Source organism: Hippoglossus hippoglossus, chromosome 23 (assembly GCF_009819705.1).
Source record: "Hippoglossus hippoglossus isolate fHipHip1 chromosome 23, fHipHip1.pri, whole genome shotgun sequence".
Lineage (NCBI taxonomy): Eukaryota > Metazoa > Chordata > Actinopteri > Pleuronectiformes > Pleuronectidae > Hippoglossus > Hippoglossus hippoglossus.
Window position 1 is genome coordinate 3,556,885 of NC_047173.1, and position 20,352 is coordinate 3,577,236.

The 20,352-nt window shown below is 41.7% G+C and overlaps 3 protein-coding genes and 1 non-coding gene across 6 annotated transcripts; 1 reads left to right on the top strand and 3 right to left on the bottom strand.

Annotated features, from left to right (window-relative positions):
- Positions 1-657: 657 nt before the first annotated feature.
- On the bottom strand, positions 658-13,555 carry LOC117757224. Of its 2 annotated transcripts, none has more exons than XM_034578130.1 (19): positions 13,464-13,555; positions 9,604-9,662; positions 9,446-9,506; positions 8,531-8,685; positions 8,374-8,438; positions 8,156-8,249; positions 7,539-7,802; positions 7,172-7,465; positions 6,667-6,918; positions 5,629-5,952; positions 5,264-5,385; positions 4,609-4,828; positions 4,331-4,486; positions 3,159-3,349; positions 2,401-2,552; positions 2,002-2,259; positions 1,721-1,874; positions 1,170-1,302; positions 658-796 (listed from the first exon to the last, which is right to left on the bottom strand). In XM_034578130.1, exons 1-19 carry the CDS (start codon positions 13,481-13,483, stop codon positions 672-674), a joined length of 3,099 nt encoding a protein of 1,032 aa, XP_034434021.1. In that variant the 5' UTR covers positions 13,484-13,555; the 3' UTR covers positions 658-671. The 2 variants fall into 2 exon arrangements, with proteins under 2 accessions (XP_034434021.1, XP_034434022.1); XM_034578131.1 differs by lacking the exon at positions 13,464-13,555 and adding an exon at positions 9,747-9,918.
- LOC117757225 lies at positions 10,003-14,055 on the top strand. 2 transcript variants are annotated; one of them, XM_034578133.1, is made up of 5 exons: positions 10,003-11,336; positions 11,423-11,588; positions 12,683-12,798; positions 13,098-13,804; positions 13,838-14,055. In XM_034578133.1, the coding sequence occupies exons 1-5, from the start codon at positions 11,184-11,186 to the stop codon at positions 13,908-13,910; spliced, it is 1,215 nt and encodes a 404-aa protein (XP_034434024.1). In that variant the 5' UTR covers positions 10,003-11,183; the 3' UTR covers positions 13,911-14,055. The 2 variants fall into 2 exon arrangements, with proteins under 2 accessions (XP_034434024.1, XP_034434023.1); XM_034578132.1 differs by having other exon boundaries at positions 13,098-14,055.
- A 36-nt stretch (positions 14,056-14,091) lies between these two features.
- Positions 14,092-16,218, bottom strand: wu:fb74b10. The gene is made up of 3 exons (XM_034578137.1): positions 15,893-16,218; positions 14,951-15,120; positions 14,092-14,737 (listed from the first exon to the last, which is right to left on the bottom strand). Exons 1-3 carry the CDS (start codon positions 16,083-16,085, stop codon positions 14,252-14,254), a joined length of 849 nt encoding a protein of 282 aa, XP_034434028.1. The 5' UTR covers positions 16,086-16,218; the 3' UTR covers positions 14,092-14,251.
- A 3,792-nt stretch (positions 16,219-20,010) lies between these two features.
- trnal-cag lies at positions 20,011-20,093 on the bottom strand. Its single transcript has one exon. It is a non-coding gene; the product is annotated as a tRNA-Leu (tRNA).
- Between the last annotated feature and the right edge of the window lie 259 nt (positions 20,094-20,352).

Below are 20,352 nucleotides of genomic sequence, written 5' to 3' on the forward strand. Positions count from 1 at the left end.
TTCTCATGCCATTATATTTTACTTTACTGTTTTTTATGGTGTTTGTTGTTTAAAATGTGCTTCTTAAATAAACTTGACTATAGGTGGAAAGAAGATGAAAGTGTCTTACAAGTGAAACACATTTATAAAAACCTATGCTACACTGTCAAAGCAAAGTTTCCAAACCGTGTTTCATTTCCACTGTGGACAGATCGCTATGAGTGTGTTCCTCTGCTGAATAAGAAATTTAGCTTGTTTTATTTAGGATTTAAGAATAGATTAATTTTTTAATGTATTTATTCAATGCTTTAATTTCCAAAACATAGAGGAAAATAGAGATGTTATAAAACATTTGACCAGAAGTGTATCACTGTAACTTCATAGTCTTGCAACACGATCACTAAGGAATACTCCAACACTATTTATACATTTTTGCTTGCGATTGATGATCATGAAAACATTTATTTTTCATTATTCATGTTGTTCTAAGCCTGCAAATCTCCTTTTGTTAACTTTTACTGTTTTATGAGGAATGCTACGACTGTATCCCTCTACTGGAGCTGAATTCGGAGAAATATTGTGTGAAATAAGTAAAAAAAGAAAAAGAATTCACAATAACTCAATTGTTTTCATTGTTTTGTGGTGAACAGTCATAAGTAAACACGACTCTTACTGAAGATGTTGAAAGTATTTTATTGCTGCTGAAGCGGTTTATAATAAGTCATGATGGCCTTGATTGCAATCACTGAGAGCATGGCGATGCCCAAAAAGCCCATTAATCCGCCCACAATGAAGATCATCTTCATGTGCTCCATCCCTGCAAAACAGATGGAGACAATTACTTTCAACAAATCTGTATTTAGAGTGTACATATAATGCATTTACGTCTGTTAATTTAACATTAAGTTCAAACCAGACTGTATAACAGATCTGTTTTTATCAGGATACAATATTGGCTCATTTAAATAATACAATTGAAAATCAAACATTCAAAATAGAAACAAAAACCTTTGACAAACTACATCGGGAAATGTTGTCCTTAACCTGAAATGTGCAAAGTGTGAGCACATTCACCCCATTAAGTAAACATCAGCTCCAGAAAAGTGAATGAACCTCTGATCGAACCGTCCTGCAGTGAACACCCACTCACTGTAGATACGACAGATTGTGATGCAGTAAGACAAACTCACAGTGAGACGAACGGTCTCCTGACATCGCTCTATTGTTGACCAGCAGAGGTCCTGCAGACACTACAGCGGCAGGTTTCCCCTTCCTGTTCATCTGGATCACGGACCTCTTGCTGCGCGGCTGGCTGCTGCAATTCTACAGCGACAACAAAACATGTGAAATTTAGGGAAACTGGATTGGACTGATCACTCTACTTGTCCTTGTTTACACTGAACCAAACAAGCCTGCATATGGTGACCACCGTGTGTTATTTTAGATCTCATGTCGGCCTTTTAGAATCACAGATGTGATGTGTAACACAACCGTGTCTGTGGCTCCAGGACTACCGCTGTTCCTGGTTTAAAGGTGGAACAAGCCGTCTGGATGAAAAAATGCACCCAGCAGACATTGTGTTTGAAATACAAATCAGATTGTTGAGACCAGATCTGGAGGAGGAGGAGCAGTGAGACTTGATCACGCTGTGCAAAGAATCTAGATAATAGGAGTGATTATAATGACAGGTATGGACTTGTAATTGTAAAGTATATTCAACCGTGACAAGCTGTCAGTTTACCTTTGTACAGTCTTGATCGTGAGCACATATGTTTGCCAGGCAGTGAATATAGATGTGCAACCCTTTGGGCATGGTGAACATCTGCACAGAAAATCTGCTCCTCTGTTCCCGGCCGTTAACGGAGAGCCAGTAGAGCGTGTTGTCAACGGGACAGCTGGAGCAAAGGGGAGGAAACTCATCGTCACTGTCACTCAAAGCAACTAAAGCAGGTAGGATATGATGCTGTGGAGGCAGAGAAACTGATAAACTGGTCTTGAGCCAGTCACATTTAAAAAAAATACCCATCCTGCAGCAGAAAACCCTGGACAGCGTCCTGTGGGTCGGTGCTCTCGGTGGCCCAGCACGACTCCACCTGCAGCAGCACATCCGAAGCGAACGTGTTGTTGGTCTGCAGAGCCACCTGGAAGAACAGTACGTCCTCAGGCTCCAGGGATATAATAGCCGTGTAGCGGTTTGTGTATGACTCAGTAGTGAACAGGGTCATGGTCAGATACAGCTGCAGTGACGAGTTGAACTCCACGAGGGAGTGAGAGGAGAGCCTACGACAAGAGAAGGGAAGAGTTTGGGGGATGGTTAAAAAAAAGTAAAAGGAGTTCTTATATGCTACTGTTCAAACAAAGATTCTGATGTGTTTAGGGAAATGATAGTGTTGAAACGCTGGAATATGTAATATGACTCACCACTCCATATCCACGCCGACTTGTGCGTTGCGAATATAATGTCGAGGATAGACACACCTCCAGACAACCTTTAGGTCCCGCCGGCTAATCTTCTCCTCTTTGGTCAAGGTCACCATCAAAGTGTTTTGGTATTCGATGTGGGTTTTGTTCACCTGGACCCAACAGAATCACAGTGTTCTTTACCCTTCGATCACGGCTCAAATTTGCATTCAGGCTGATCAGCCCTCTCTCCCCACCACTGTTTGTAAGATCCTCTCCTCTAGTCTTGTTAATTAACTAATTTGCACAAATTAAATACAAAAAAACGTCACTACATATCACATGACACTGGGGGTACGACCCTGGATCAGGTCTTAATATTCGTACTGAGAGTCACTGGTTTAAGTATCGAAAGAATCGTGTTAATTATATTATCATGAATTGGAATTTTTCCCAACAACAGACCAGAAGACTTAATAGTTTATCTCCAGTTGGTCACAAATCAATGTTGATTCAATCCCTGCTTTTTGGATTGTGAAAAAAAAAAGGTTTGAATTGATGAAATGTCTAACTTTATCTTTGCTGTTGTTTATGTATCACCTTTAATTCCCACTCCGGTATAAGATAAAGCTAAGATAATAGATATGTATATCTTCTGTTCATATTCTCTAAACATACATACAGTTAAGAGTACTTCATCTGCCCTCACATCCTTGTACAGAATCTGTCCGTCACACAAGCTGACCATTCAGAACCTTCAGCTGAGCACAGTCACTCACCCGCCTCTCTGTTCCACATTGAGACGATTTCCGTGAGGTGCGAAAGTAATAGAACATCTCGCTCTCGTCCACAGAGCAGCGCCCGTCGTTCAGCCTCACGTCGACCTTTCCTCCGATGTAAGAGGTCAGGTAGGGTTTCGCTATTCCACCAGACATGAGTTTGTCCAGACAGTGGCTGAAAAGGCCATTTTCTGTGTGAAGACAAGGGGAGCAGAGGGAGGGCAGGGACACAGTCACTGTAGACACCAATACTGATTCCATTATTGTGGTTTAAACAGAGTAACAACAGTTATAACTAAATGTTGAAGCACCATAACTAGCAATTCCTCTAGTGGCCAATATACTGCATGCCTGTCAATTCATTTCAGTGTGAGAGAATACATTCCGGATTCAAGAGAGTAGATTCTTGAGTTACCAAAACCTCTATAAACAGCTCTATTAGGATGATATTCTGGTTTGGAGACGGCCATGTTTGTACTTTTACTTCACAAACCAATCAGTCTCCCTGCTCCCAGTTATAGATCAATTGGAATTTGTTTACATGGACACATATTCCAATTAGTGACCTTATTCAGAATAAGACATTATTGATTGTGTTTATATGAGTTCCTAATAGAATATTCCATTCATATTCCAGTTTTAATGAACAGATCATGGTCTAATTAAGACTCACATGATTACTTGATACTGTTTTAAGACCCCAACCTGTAACAGTTTAATACCCGAGTACCGTTTTTTACCATTCTTAGTGTTTTCTTTCCAAAAAGCTAAATCTTCTTTAGATTTTTCCATCTTGTTCACAAACAGGTTCTGCATCATCAAGCAGTTGGTAACAGTCACATGTTGATGTTGCCAAATGCTGTGAAAACTCCAATAGGATCTTTACCTTATTCAGACTATTGCCTTTAGATGGATATAGATAGGCAGTGAAATTCACTTTGCTCAGGTCGGTACCAAACAGACAATGCACAAATAAATGAAAATAAATAAAGCACCGAATACAGAAACCTATTCTAAAAGAGACTTATTCTAAGACAAAAGAAAACGGATTATAAAAAGACATTTAAAAAGAAAAGAAATGCCTACAACTGCTTCTGTGTCTTAATCTGGTTAATATCAGAGTATTGGTGGCCATGTAAATGTAGTTAGCTTCCAAAAAGGTGCAACTATACCATTGCAGATTGGTTTTGAAGCCACCCAAGGTTTGCTGACAGCCCTCACATCATAGAATCCATGTTTGCACACACAGGTGAATGAGCCCAGAGTGTTGATGCACAGAGAATTGCGGGGACACACTTTGTGTTTGGAGGCGGAACACAGATCTTGACCTGACAAAAAAAAAAGCCAAAGCAAATCAGAGGATTATGAATTGACGAGATGTATTAATGGAAATGCGGGACTGACAGTGCCATTTAACCAGAGTGCACTGGTTTTCACCATCATCACCCACCGTCCCAGTGAATGACCCCATCTCTGACTGTGATGTTGGTCGCATTCAGAGCGCGAATGTGATCCAGCTGGTCGTCCACAGGAAGGGGCACGTCCTCGTCCGTTTGAGAAGCGTCAAAGGACATGAACAGAATCTCTGTTTTGTCTGGATCCTCTGCAGGTTCAACAGTGGCCAGCTCCACACGCACCGGATGGTCGAAATCTTTCAACAGCTCCAGCAGCTGAAGACACAAACATGCAAAAAGGTAAGAAGTAAGCTAATGTGATTGTTTTTTTTTTGCACAGGCGTCACATTTCTGCCTATGCCCACCGACCCATATGTAAAATCACCTGGGGTCCACTGTCTTCAACCAACAACTAACTGAAAAGTTCTAAAAGTTAAAATTCAACTAGTTGTATTCTTTAAACAAAACAGAAAAACAGAAAGCCACAAATAGCGCCAACACAGGAGTTCTATGTTGTATACTACAGCTAGCCACCAGGGGGCTTCACTTTCCAGAGTTGTCATTTCATATACATTGGTTTGGTGTAAATCTCAGACTTCTGAATGAGATAGGAGTTCTCATTGTTGCTATGACGCCAAAACTCTCCTCTGGATATAAACTATGATTAGTGCAAACGATTAGGATGAAAACGGAGTCTGCAGTGTGTGACACCTTATCTTTGAAGATCTTCTTCATTTTCTCTCTTGGCTCTGAGGCCTCATCCTCGAGATCCTCAGGCAGGGACCAGGGAACCACCATCACGAGACCCAAGCTGTAAAAGTCGAACTCCAGCTCTACAGTAACAGGAAATAAGAGAAGTTAGGTTTATTGTGAAAGATTATGTATATCATGATCAGATGTGGAACTAGATTTCAGAAAGATAAATGTTTTTTTTCTTTTGTAACTTTCTTGAAAACGTGTTTATCACTTGTAGTGTTCAGTGGATTATCTTGATGACAAGATGAATGGAACTAGTGAGTCAAAATAACAATACCACACAACTACAGACGTCCTGTTGGAAGGTGCCTCAGACTGACCTAGGTCCTGACCAGGTCCAGCAGCTCCAGCGGACCTCAGAAGGAACCCTAGAGAGGAATTGGCTCCCTGGAAACACAGCTGAGAATGTTCGGACTCCCACTCTCCGTCACATTCCTCCCACACTTCCAGGACGTAGGTCTTCCCCTCGTCCAGCCTGGGGAGGCGCAGCTCGGCGTCGGCCACTCGGCTGCTCTGGATGGCGGTGCCGTTCTCCAAAGACAGCTCGTACAGGAAGGCCACAGCCGACTGTTGGGAGGTGCCGGGCGTCCACACGGCGGTGGAGTCGTTAGAGCGGAACGAGAGCTCAGACACACCATGAGGTCCTGGATACACAGTTTAAAAGATACTTTTTTATATATTGTGCTGTACACATAGAAAATCTAAAAACATTACAATGTAGGCCCAAAGCAACAGAGGATTAAATTTATTGAAATGTGAGATGAGCTTTATCACCAATACATCACATGGTGCATCAGTGACCTTGCTCTTACCTAAATGTCAACAATAAGCTGTTCTGATAACCGGATTAAACACATCAAAAAAATCTTATTTAGCTCCTTTTACTTTTTCCAACTCATTGAGCAACAAAAATGTAAAAACTTATTTAACCCACTGTCTGAGATGCCAATCCATTACAAACATTAATAAATATATGCTGTGGTTGCTGAATTATAAATTGTATGAACACAAATCATTGGCTGGATTGTAGGGAGCTGCTGAAATACTGACATACTTTGCTGCACCAATAAGAGGTATCGTTCTTCATTACCTCTAACCAGAAGCTCAACTGCTGGATACTGAAGATCATGCACATAACGATAGCTATACTTTCCTCACACTGCACTATGGTTAGACTATAAGGAACCACTTAGTCTCTGGTTGCTCCACATATACCAATGTGGAAATGTATTTATGAGGGAACAGAATATAACTCGGCAAAGAGTCTTTCAGAACTGTCCTTTTTCTTAAATGCTTGAATGTTTCTAATTTACATTTTTTTTAGTATTATCCAATTAAATGACTCCTTTCTACGTTACCTGTGTGTGCAGTGACCGTCTTGGTGCTCATGAGCACAGCTTCTCCACACAGCGCCTCCACCTTGGCCTCGTACTGTTGGCATGACAACAGCCCCCCGACAGTGTAGTTGGTCTCGAGTGTGGTGCCGTGCAGCGCCTCATCGTTGTAAACTCTGAACCTGGAGATGAACGAGGCGTTCGTCACCTCCCAGCTCAGGGTGTAGTTGTCGGGGCCAAACGAAGACTGACTCAAGGCCCAGATGTTGGAGTAGACTGAGGAGCAGAGAACATCTGTTCAGCTCTACAGTGTGAAGATTGTGAAGGAATCTTAATATTCATAGAGTCAATTGATAAAAGGTGGTTTGTATTTTTTTGTTCACTTTCTCCACGTCCTTTCTCATCAGAGCTAATTCATAAAACAGAAACAGAAAGAAACAATGGGAGCTCAACATCAACAGGAGACCATTGTTATCTCTATCCAGCGATAGCTCATTTAGTCAGTCCATTACCTCTGTGCAGGACTCACCAGAGTTTCCATCATTCAGGATCATCTCGCTGTAATGGGACTTCACCCCTAACTGGCAAACGGTCTGTAGGCCAAACCTGACCCTGCTGCAGGGCTGCAGGCCGGACAGGGTGAACGCAAAGCCGTCCTCCTTTAACCAGAGGCGCTCCTCCTCTGTGACGTGGTCGGTGCCGTTTAGGTAGAAGGTGGTCAGGAGGAAGAGAGAGTACTTGAGGTTCTCGGGACAGTCCCACGTCAACGATATGCTGCTGCTGTTCCATGACATCACCTCAAAGTCTTTGGGAATGTCTGGGTCTGGTAGAAAAACAAGAAGAGACTGTGAAGGTGTTTACTCCTAACCCTCCTCTAAATCAGCACCAGTACGTACCAGTGAGAGCAGAGAGGCAGGTGAAGGAGGCAGAGCCTGCAATCTCCACACAGGCCACATAGGGGCTGCAGGAGTCCAGAGCTATGAGCTGGTAGTGGTCCAGTCGAGTAGAGTCCATGCCGATTATGGCATAGGAGGTGGGATCAGTGCGGTACAGGGTCACAGTGTGGCTGTCGTTGGTATGTAGACTGTTCTCCAACCAGGAGAGCAGCAGCATAGAGGAGCTCCTGGACTCAATCTTGACAGGGAGACGCAGAGTGTGGCCTAGGACCAGAGAAAACAGCAGGTCAGTCATAAAAAGTGTTAGAGGAGGCACCGACAATAATTAAAAACCATATTATACCATCAATAATAAACACATGTAGTTGCATGACTAAGACGTGGATGATGATAACTAGAAGGAAACTCCGCCAAGGTTCAACAGTCCCCTTAAATTCAAATAATACACACCAATTGATCATCTCATCCAACAGAATTCCCTTGTTTCCCAAAATGCTAAACTCTTCCCAAAAGAAGTGGTTCAACCCTCAGACCTGATCAATATACAGCGAACACAACATTAACCCGAAACAACTTAGAGACCCACACACTAAACACAAACGACCAAATAATCTCACCAGCAGCGAGAAAGAAGTCTTCACCCTGGTAGAAGAACACTGTTCCGTTTTCACATGCAAACACGTCAGTGGGACTCATCGAGTCCAGGAAGCTCTGCAGAAGGGAAAGGAGTTAAAACACACAGTAAGATGAATGTGTAACATTATGAGTATTAAATCAAAGAAAGACCAAATATCCATATAAAACTGTAGTTTGATGAATGTTGTGTTGAAAGTACCTCAGTGGCATTTGTTGGTTGCCTCAGGGGTCTGGGCAGACCTTTGATTTTGTTGAGCCTTATACCTTAAAATGATAGAACTTCATTTAATATATTATAGTACAATATACACTTAGTCAGTATAAATCTCAAATCATATTAAAGCTTGCATGCTTACTAGGAGAGATAGTTAAAGTCCATGCGTGAATGGTGCCTCCATACTTCAGGGTGAGCTTGTTTTCTACAGCTGGGTGCACCGTCAGGGAGTTTACTCTACCCCCCCTCCTTATGGACTTCAGGGTCGTCCTATTCAGCCAGAGGTTTCCATTGTGTCTGAAGGAATAAAAAGATAATATAGCACTGGCACATTATTGCCTGTTTAATGCTACCATGCTTATGACATGAACACACACTTGATTATTATTTGTATAATTACATCTGGAGCAGGTCCTCTCCACAGAGACCGCCATGTTTTTAACAGTAGCCCAAACTGGACAAACTAAACACCTTTTGAGTTTTTAGGACAACTGAAGGCTACCACATGTTCTCTTTCAGGTTTGCAAGGGGAGGGTGAGTTGAGGGGTGTTCAGCTGCAACATGCAACTTCACCACTAGATGTCCCTAAACACTACACCCTGAACCTTTCATTATGTTTCTTTTGTAAAAATGTTTCACCTTTACTTTTAGATGAAACAATTGTATCTGCCGTCATTGCCTTAAGATTTTGTATCATATCGTTTGAGGTCTTTGATTTTCATGACATTGTATTGATTTGCATTGATTTTTTGTATTTGTCCTCTTTGTAAGGTTGAAAGGTGTTATACAATTAAAATTATCATTATGGTTCTGTCCACAGCCCTGATTTCAATATCATCGAACATATATAAAATAAATTGAAATGAATGCCGAATTCAAGAGGGCAGTATAATAAGTCAGCAGGAGCATTTTACCATTGCTACAAGTTTGCTGCTTAACAGAGAAACAATAAACTGTGTTTTTCTGAACGAGGTTTGGCGTGGGGCTCTATTTCAAACGCACTCAGTCAGGCATGAGCTTTCACACATAAAAGCACAACATTAAAAACAGTGTGTACCTTTCCAGAGCCTCGTTCTTACTCATCCAACAAATAGAAAATTGTGTATCATCCGTGTGTCCTGGAAGAAAGTGCACACAAAGAATGTCTCTATAAGTCTATGTGACAAACTTTGATTTCAACAATCACCTCGGTGCGACAAAGAACTTTATACTCACCAAACGATATGACCTGCGTCACCAGGATCAAACACATGGAGGAAAACTGGAAGGAGTTCCTGAAAAATATTTTAAAACATTATCAATCCACTAAATCCATCTGAAGATGATGTTGATTCTGTATCTTACAAGTTATTTCTTACATTTTTCTTGTATTCTTTAGTGAGTCACAGTGTGCTCATTAGAATGAGGTGTGGAGGTGACGCTCCTAATGAGTGACAGCTGTGCCCACACGCACTGAACTCTCTCCAGAGGGAACAGGAAACAGACCACCATGTGTATTTAATCTATCCCACTGATACCAATACTAATTGTAATAGTTACACTTGTAACAGTAAAAGTTACTACCGTGATAATCAAGATACATTTATCTTTAAAAACCCTTTTTGATTTCGTTACTCTATAGCAGTTGATGGCCCAATACTCCAAAGTGTAAGACACCAAAAGGAAAATCAAAAACCATATATTCATTAAACTGTTTAAACATATATTCTGTGTATTTAAAAAAAACATATAGGTCCTGCAAGGCAGTGCAGTTTATTTATGAAGGAGGTGTTGTACAGGGACATTTAAAACAAACAACAGAGATAAAACAAATGGATTTAAAATCAGAAAGCCGAGTTTAGAACAATTTACCAGCAAAATATAATATATTATAAAAGAGTAGAATAAACGAGGTAAAGACATTAAAATAGGCAAAATATATAAAATATATATTTTATTTAATTTACGTAAAAGGAGAAAAATAATACAAAGAAAGTAGAGAGAAATTAGTAAAATAAAAATAGAATAAAATGAGATGATGGTATGTAGGTTTTCAACCTGGTTTTGAACATTTCAATGGATGGAGCATATCTTAAGACCATCAGACAGTTGTTTGCAGCACAGAGACTAGGTGCTCCATGTTTGGACAAATCATGATGAGCGCTGCTTCCGGCTTCCGAAGCTCGTTGAATGGGATGTGCTGAGTTTCATGACAGAGAGCAGAAGGATTTAGAAAAATAAATAAATAATGTGATTCTATCTCTGGCAAAAAATTCTCATTCACAAATCATCCCCAAAGTGTATCGTCTTCTTAACTGAATTTAAGTCCTATTTGAAATCCTTAGAGTTAGTTTAAAGGAATAAAAGCACAAAGATTGTTTGACATTTTATAAGGTTTTCCAATTAACACAGGAAACTGAAATAAAGATGACCCCCCCCCCCCCCCCCCCCCCCCCTTGTATCATTATCACTATCATTATTATTCTAGTGATCATAATCATAATTATTCTCTCCCTCTGTTGCTGTTGTATTCTGTTCCTCTTTGGCAACTACTTTGTACTTGTTATTTTTCTGATTGAATGATGCCATGTTTTTTATTGTATGCACATATTTTTTACACTTTTTAAATCTTTCTTTCTTATCTGTGTTTAAATGCCGTGAAGTAATTCTACATATTCTAAACATGTAAAAAAATATATACTCTCAAATATATACAGAACTGATCTCCAAACCACGCTCTGTCACGCGATACCGCGCGAGAAGTGAAACAGGAAATGACGCGAGACACGACTCGCTGATGAACTGCTGCTCCCACTATGGACGTCCGGCAGAAACAAGCGCTGCTGGTCGTTTGCGCGATGATCTCTTCGGAGGGAAGACGTGAAAAGAAGAAGAAACGGGTTTGGGTGAAGGAGTGGAGTGGTGGACGTGTGCAGCCCGGACTGTCTCTTCTGCAGAGGGAGCTGGAGGTCAGTGATCACACACACACACACACACACACACACACACACTCTCCCCATCTCCTGATCTGTTGTTGTGTCTCCCCTGTGAACAGACCCAGGAGCAGACTGGCTTCAGGAAGCTGCTGCGCATGACCGCAGAGGAGTTTGATCTGTTGCTGGCGATGGTGGAACCTCTCATAACCAAACAGAACACCAAGATGAGACTGGCCATCTCCCCCAGAGAGCGACTCTCCCTGACGCTGCGCTTCCTGGTGACAGGTGAGCCGCAGCCAGGTTACAGTTGGTCACTATAACCGTGTGGCTGGAGGAGTCACGTGCACTCTGTGTTATTGTTGCAGCTTTGTTTACTTATGCTAATTAGGCCACGTGGTTTTGTTGACGGAAGCACAAAGGGTGTCACGTGTTCACATTTTTTAATGCAAAAATATAAATATACATAGATGTGCACAAACAGAAAAAATCACAGGTGAGACCATTCACAAGAAAATAAATAAAATGATAATGTGATTAGATCTATTTTATCTTCTGCTTGGGAACTAATGAAGTGATGCTGCTGACAGAGATATGATATGTGATAGGACGGCTTTTCCAGTTTTGATCAGTTTCAGTATCTAAGTAAAGTATCAGAGGCTGAACCACCAGTCTTCACTCAGTGACAGCACCAGACACATTTTGGACCTCCCCTTTTCTGATTCATTGACCAACCAGCACGTGGAGCAGTTAAGTTTCCCCCCCTCAGCCTCTCGGTGGCAAACATTTTGTCGCAGATTGTCACCAATAGTGGATCTGGAAGTAAAAATCCCAATAATTAGCTGAATAGAGATTTTGGTTATCAGCCACAATATGCAACCATCCAATGTGGATTTAGCACAAGCCAGGAGATTGTATAACAATGTCATCTGCTCCTGTAGAAGTCTGTATGATATAAACCCACAATCCTCGGGTGTAATATTGACGGCTGTCATTGGTGCAGCTTGTTGTTACCATGGATATGTTTTCCTCCACCGCAATTATTATGTTGGCTACAATCCGTTCGTTCAATATTAGACAAAGAAAAGAGTGAAAATCACAACAAGGTTCAATTCAGGTCGTTTACAATGGAAAGGGACATTTGCAATGGTTGATGGGAAATGTTGGTCTCTCACTCTTAAAATAAATGTGTCTTTTCATGGTCACGGCCCATCTCGTGGCTCGTTGGCCTGGTTCTGACTTGCAGGGATTTGCACAATTCTCTTTCAGAAATTTAATTAGAGAAGAGGAAGCCGTTCTAAAAGAGGACGGTCACTGTGACACTCTGTTGCTGTTCAGTGTCTGTTTCTGTGCACTGTGTAATTATTTCATTTCTCACGTAGGAGAAACCTTCAAGTCTCTCCGGTTGCAGTACAGGATTGGAACCAGCACGGTTTCACAGATCATCATGGAGACCTGTGCTGCTCTGCACCGGGTCATGAAGAAAGACTTCCTGAAGGTAAGCACCTCTGGCAAAATGGACTGTCCAGATTTCCCACAATGCAACCGTGGACTTGAAATCTTACTTTGAAAATCTTACATCTACACACCAAGTGTTATTAGCCCTAGTTTTACATTCATATATCCAAAATGAAAAAAATAATCCCTGATTTCCATTTTGAAAACATCAGTGGATCTCCAGAATTTGCATCATGATAAGTAGAATTGCTGTTTCAACAATAACAAATGTAGCATCCACAAATACAATTTCATTTTATGTCTATCAATAATGCAACTGTTCTTTCCTTCCATCACTAGACACCTTCAACAGCGGCAGAATGGCGGACGATAGCCCAGGACTTCGATTTGAAATGGCACTTTCCACATTGCCTTGGGGCGCTGGATTGCAAACATATCCACATTCAACCTCCAGGAAGAAATAGCAGCCTCTACCACAACTACAAGGGCAGCTTGTCGTTGGTTTTAATGGCGGCTGTGGACGCCAACTACAAATTCATCTATGCAAGAGTGGCTACGCAAAGCAGAGAGTCAGACACTGGACCGTTTGAACACTCGGACCTGCGTAAAACGATGGACCGGGGATCGCTCAACTTTCCTCCACCTGAGCCTTTGCCCAACTCACACGTGCTGATGCCGTACATGTTCGTCGGTGATGACACGCACCCTCTACGGAATGACCTCATGAAGCCGTACCCTGCACAGGAGGTGGACCACTCTCACCGGGTCCTGAATATCCGGCTGACGAGGGCACGGAGAGTGGCAGAAAATGCCTTTGGGATTCTCGTGAACAGGCTGAGGGTCCTCAGGTCCACCATCTGCTTGGAGCCAGAGAAGGTGGTGAAAATAACCCTGGCCTCCCTGTGCATTCACAATTTCCTGTGCGAGCGCAGATCTGAGGCCTACGCACCTCCAGGCTTCGCCGACTGGGAGACCACCGATCACGTGATTGTCGATGGAGCCTGGAGGAATCACGGCACGGGGAATTTACAGCCGGTGGAGAACAGACAGCCGTGTGACCCGACAGTTACAGCAGAGAAGCAAAGAAACCTTCTGAGTGACTACTTTGTGTCCCCTGCTGGCTTCGTCCCCTGGCAGGAGGAACACGTTTAGCGTCAACCACCGAGTAACTCTCTGCAACCGGATTTTTGCACAGTTTGACCTTTTTGTTGTGTGTATGCACATTTTGCACATTTTGAATACAGCCATTGTGTTATTCAAATAAAGCTGTGGAATAAAAAATGGTGTGTACTTTGTGTGTAAAGGTCTGATAGAAAGTATATTCTTGTAACTGTGGTTTCAAACATATATTGTCAAAGTAAATGGAGTAATAAAAGTGACACAAAGAGAAAACATGATGTATAGAATCAAATAGAAAATAAAACACTTGAGCATTAATTGATATTGAGCATTAAAGTAAAGAATATAAAACAGTTATAAGGTGGTTGAGGACCCTACGACTTGGACTGAACCAGTGGCATAGGTGCGGTGTTCTGTTTGTATTTGTGTGCCGCTGGCGGCTGCTGCCTTTCAGAGTCCTGGGTGTCGTATATCATGTTGACGATTCGCCTTTTCAGTCTTGTGAGATTTGCCGGGTCTTTGATTAGGCGGAGTTCGGATGCCACCTGGTTACCAAAAGTTGTAAACCCATCTGCTTGATCGGCGTCAACTTTAGCCGCCATTTGTTTTAAAACCAAAAGCTTCTGCAGCTCGATGTCCTCTGTTCTTGCCTTGCGCTTGACTCCCCTTGAAACCGATTTGGCAGGTTCCCTCGTCGGGGAAGCCCCTTCGTCCGACAACTCGCAGGAGGAGGCCGAGCGTAGCACCCGGGGCATCAGGGTTTCTGGAGTCTCAGGTCTCGACAGTAGTGCTGATTCAAATGAGTCTGAATGATCCTCCTGCTCCTCTGAGTCGTCCAGCTCACAGAGCGACATGTCAACCTGGAGGAGGTGACGCAGAAAGGGTTCGGTCAACATCACAGGTGGGTAGAGACACTAAATCATGCGATTATTCAACTATTCTCAACTTTACCATCAACGGTGTAATGATGTTTTCATAACTCAGAAAAATGAGTTAAAATAGCCCTCATGTACAGTGTGTATTTCATTGTATATTGTACACTGAGAAACATGCTTTCAGACTGTGTAACTTACAGCTGTCTCACATGGACGATGCACAATATATGGCTTGATGAAGTCCATCGCGCTGATGAGCCACTGTTGCCTCGGGGTCAGAGGTTTGATCTCGCCCCCGTTGGGCTTGGGCTTTATCAGCCTGGAGTACTGGGTGCGGAGCGACGTAGCCCTGGTCTTCACCTCCTGAACTGCAAGGCAAACATTTACAGAATAAAAGAAGGCAAATGTTATCATTAGTTATGCATTGGTTTGGGTATTTTAAACTATCCTTAGTATACTGCTATTGTATGGTACTATTTAGTATATTACTACAACTACTATTGTATAATGCTATTTAGTATTCTACTATTACTATTGTATACTACTACTAGTGTGTAAACACTATTTGTATGCTACTACTGTTGTACACTGCTCTTTAGAATACAAAAAAAGTTAGGGCTGCAACAATGATTGATTAATTATCAACTACTAAATCAAACTAACTATTTTAATAATCTATTAATCGGTTTGTGTTTTTCAAGGAAAAGATTGGCTCACAATTCTCTAACATAATGTACAGTATACATCCCAGTGCAATCATCCTGTGCCACTTTATTTTACTCAAGTACATTTGTCTACAAATAGTATTTCCATCTGTAGTGAAATGTGTATATTATGTACTTATTCTCTCTAGTTTGTTCTATTCTATATTTTCACATGTTCTCACTGTACCTCATTCTGACCATCTGCTGTGTAACAAGTGAATTTCCCAGGCGTGAAATCATTAAAGTTTATATAGACATATTATATTATATTATATTATATTATATTATATCACAACAACAAACGCAATTTTTCTAAGGGGTTACGCGGTAACAACCGACAAGCAGCCAGAGCAGCAGCTGTCTTCACTGACAAACTGTGACAGCAGCAAAGGTTTAAGTGTCTCATGTTCATCCCAATGCAACATGAAGACCGTACCTGGCTGCTGGAGACATTTAGCGATCTCTCTCCACGCCTTCTCCTTCTCCACTCGGTTGTGATACTGAGAACTGGACACGTCGAACAGACACTGGTGCTCCTGCCATATTTCTATCAAGCTGTGCTCGGTCTCCTGACCCCAGATCGCCCGATGGCCCTTTCTTGTAGCATAGCTGCCCGTCCTGTCGGCCATGTTTGTTGATGTCCTTCTTCTTCTTCTTCTTCGCTCGGATCGCAGGCGGCTGGCAGCCAGCGTCACTGCCGCCACCTTGTGTTGGAGTGTGAATCTGCGTTATCTAGGTCCGACAGACAGGCAGACAGACGGACGGACAGACAGACAGACAGACAGACAGACAGACAGATAGATAGATAGATAGATAGATAGATAGATAGATAGATAGATAGATAGATAGATAGAGCCTTTAAGGAGCACTCACAGAAAGTGGACTTTCATATGTTCCCTGGTCTTTGCTGCCCTCCAGTGGATGTTGTCAGTATAAGTTCGTGTAAAATGTTAAAACTTGGTAAGAATCCCTCTCAATGAGCTTTAATGTAACAACACAACAGACGTTTACCTAGAAACAGACGCTCGCACAGTCACAGTAAATACATGAAAATAAAAAAGTTATGTCAGAAGTGGGATTCGAACCCACGCCTCCAGAGGAGACTGCGACCCGAAAATCACGTTCGCGTCTCCAACATTCAGCGGCCAATCGCAGCGGCGGATTCTTCCCCTCGCTCCAACATTTCCAACATTTGACCAATCACAAGGCAGAAATGTTGGAGACAGCGGCTTTGGGCGGGGCTGCCTCCGGTGGCGTGAGGGGGCGGTCCTAGAAGACGTGCTGACCCCAGAGGACCTGCGCCGGAGGTTACGGTACGCTAGCTTTACGCTAGCACGTTACGACGCTAAAGCTACCAAGTCATTTATTTGAAACTACCGAGGTTACACATCAAAATGGTAAGTTTTTTACACATTTAATAGAGCTGCATGACTTGCCCTTAAGTATAGAAGTCATTCCACCCGTATTGTCATGTTGTCATATCCATTTATTTAGCTAAATGCGTTAAAGTACACTCTGTTATCTGACGGGGATTTCGCTGGTTGTCATCGACCGACATTTGTTAATGTTATTTATTTAAGTGGGTTCTAGGGTTAGTAACATAGAAGTCATTTCCCCTATTGTCATGTTGTCATTGACATTTATTTAGTTTTCTACGTTATAAACTGGCTTTCTTTTTCTTGTGTCGGCCGAGTTGTGGGGGGCTGGGGGTCGGGGGGCTGGGGGGCTACACTATGAATACAGCTTACTCTCAGTATTTACACATTTAATACAGTGGTATGACATAACTATAAATATAAGAGTCATTTCCCCTGTCACTTCATGTTGTCATATACATTTATTTAGTTTTCTACCTTACTAACACTTTCACCATTATTTCACTTTTTATCTGCCGCCGCTGTTTGCTAATGTAATAGGTTATATTTATATATTTATATGTCATGTTCTCATAAACATTTATTTAGCTACCTTCTATAACATAATTTTAGTTTTCATCTGTTTAATAATACCCTTATGCCTTAGACCGCTCAGCCATCCTGACTGCGAGAAACGACATGTTGTACAAAACGGAGAAATATCCCATAACCGGAACTACATCTTTAACAGGAAATCACGAAGAAGAGTACTTACAATTGGTACCGTGATTGGTCAAAAGTTGGAAGTGTTAGACGGACGAGGAGAAACCGCCACGGCGGTTGGTCACTAATGTTGGAGCAACGAATGTGATTGGTCCTCACGTCCAACATTTTTATTAAACCTAAAACAGGACAAAAAATGCGTTTGCGCAAACGAGGGAACATTCATAAATCAAAGTGGGACAATGAGGAAGAAGGGATAGAGAAGAAAAAAGAGAAAAACAGTACAGGAAATACCTTCTGTGACCATGTTTCTGTCTCTCACTTTCAGAGTGGAGTCTTTTTGTCAAGTGTCAAGTTAATTAACGTGTAAATAACACGTGACCTCATTGTTGTCTTCTTCATCATTATAATCATCACTATTGTTATTATTATTGTTGTTGTCTGCTTTACAAAAACGGCCATTGCACCAGTTGTGTTTGTACATGGAACAAAGAATAAAAGAAAAACACTTTTGAATAGATGAGTTAAAACACACAACAAATACAATTAAGACTTCAAATATTGAAATTGTGATTTTTTTCCCCTCCAACAGTAAAGTACTCAGTGTCCATGTGCTGGTATCCAGGGACATTATGTTCGTTAACTCAAATCAATAACGTCAACCGACACCGACTATATCTTCAAAATGCAGTGATGGAAGAGGAACTCAAATGTTTAACTGGAGTACAAAATATGTAGAAAAGTAAAAGTACCACTTTAACTTTTCTATTTGAGTAAGTACTTGCTTTTAAGTGAACATATTACTCAATACAATTATAAAACTGTCATGAAGTATGAAGTACAGATATTTGCTGATATATGTAGTCCAGTAAAAGTACCAAAAAATAAATCTACAGAAGTACAGATGGTAAAAATGTACCTCACATCATCTCACCACTGCCAGCTGGTACATAAACTGCAGTTCTAGAGGACAGAGTGTCAGGAGCTGGGGTGGATGTGCTGGGACCAGTAGAGGCTGTGTGAATCCCAGACCGGCTGTTCTCAGAGCCAGTGACCCGAGGCCAGATGTTACTGTAGAGCAGTGGTCGCCAACCCGTCGATCGCGATCTACCGGTCGATCTCGCAGTCTTCACTGTTGATCCCCGAACTCTCTGGACTCACTGGCTGTAGTCGCGCCGCAGATCAGCTGTGTGTCGGTTGTCTGTTTTTCACACGCGCTGTGTGTCTGCTACTGGCGGTGGAGTTGCAGGTTTGTCTCCTGCATTTCCTTCAAAAACAAGTTGGTTCATGTACTAAACTAAATGTCAGGACTCTACGGTATGAAGATGCGCATCTTTCGGTCTGTCGATAACAAACAAAGACCCGTTGGAACAAATGAGTGGATTCAGAAGGTGAAACGCTGGAGTGCTTTTACTTTGAAACGGGTTCGGAGAGTGTTGTAAATACGTTTGTGTCATAGAGAGATTCCGATTGTGGTTCACAGCAGAATAAACAGAGAAAATGATCTTTCACCTGATTTTTAATGTTTATCTGATGAATTTATGTCACAAACAAATGGTTGCAACACTTTCTGTATGCCTTTTCAAAATAAAAGCACTCGAGCGTTTCTGTTGACGGAATCCATTCCCTTGTTTAAAAAGGGGTTATTATTGTGAAATATTTGCAAGCGCGGAAAAAGATTCACGGCTTCATACTGTGTAGTACTGGTATTTATTTGAGTACTACTAAATTGTTAGTTTAAACTTTTATTCAAGGTATAGTTTGGCTTTCTTGATTCTTGTTGTTCTGGGTTTGTACCCTCATGGGTGAATGCACTTATTGTAAGTCGCTTTGGATAAAAGTGTCACCTAAATGAAATGTAATGTAATGGTAGATCTCGGCTTAAGTTTGGAATTAAAAAGTGATCTTGGGCTCGAAAAGGCTGGTGACCACTGCTGTAGAGGGACCAGGAGTCAGAGGCTGACACTGGTGGGATCAGCACTGTGATGTCATAGAAGCCACCATCTTCCTCCACATTGTACTCCATGTCATGCTCTTCATTGTGCTGAGCACTTACCTGTGTATCTGGGTATTTATCCTGCAGTGTCTGACCAGTCTGCTGGACCAGGTACTGAGCTCCAGTGAGCTCTCCTGAAACAATAGAGACTAAACAAGGCTACATTCAATTTCATAAAGGTAAAAGATGTAAGACAGAGTTAAATTCCAACTGTGTTCACTAAACTAAATCATAAACGTGTGTGGAAAAAAATAATAATTAATAATAATTAAATAAGAAATAGTTAATCATATACAGAACAGAATAATTAAACCTTAAAGTTCAGTGTGTAAGAGGGTGAGGTTACCCTTACCCTAACCCTAAAATGTTAAAACTTGGTAATAATCTCTCTCAATGAGCTTTAATGTAACAACACAACAGACGTTTACATAGAAACAGACACCACACAGTCACAGTAAATCTATGAAAATAAAAAAGGTATGTCAGAAGTGGGATTCGAACCCACGCCTCCAGAGGAGACTGCGACCTGAACGCAGCGCCTTAGACCGCTCGGCCATCCTGACTGTGAGTCAATGAGAAAAGGTTATTCAACTAAGTCTTTCATACTAATACAGAATCTGACTACACTACTTTTCACTTAGTTTTTTAAACATCAACTTTATTTATAACCCGTGGAAGGTCAGGCAGACTCAGTTGTGACGATGAAATTCGAAAGAGAATATTCTATGAATATCTTTTGGATTTGGAGCTCATCCAATTATGTGTCGGATCATGGCTCTCTCCCCACCCTCTGCGGGTGGTTTGGTGAAGAACCCGACACCT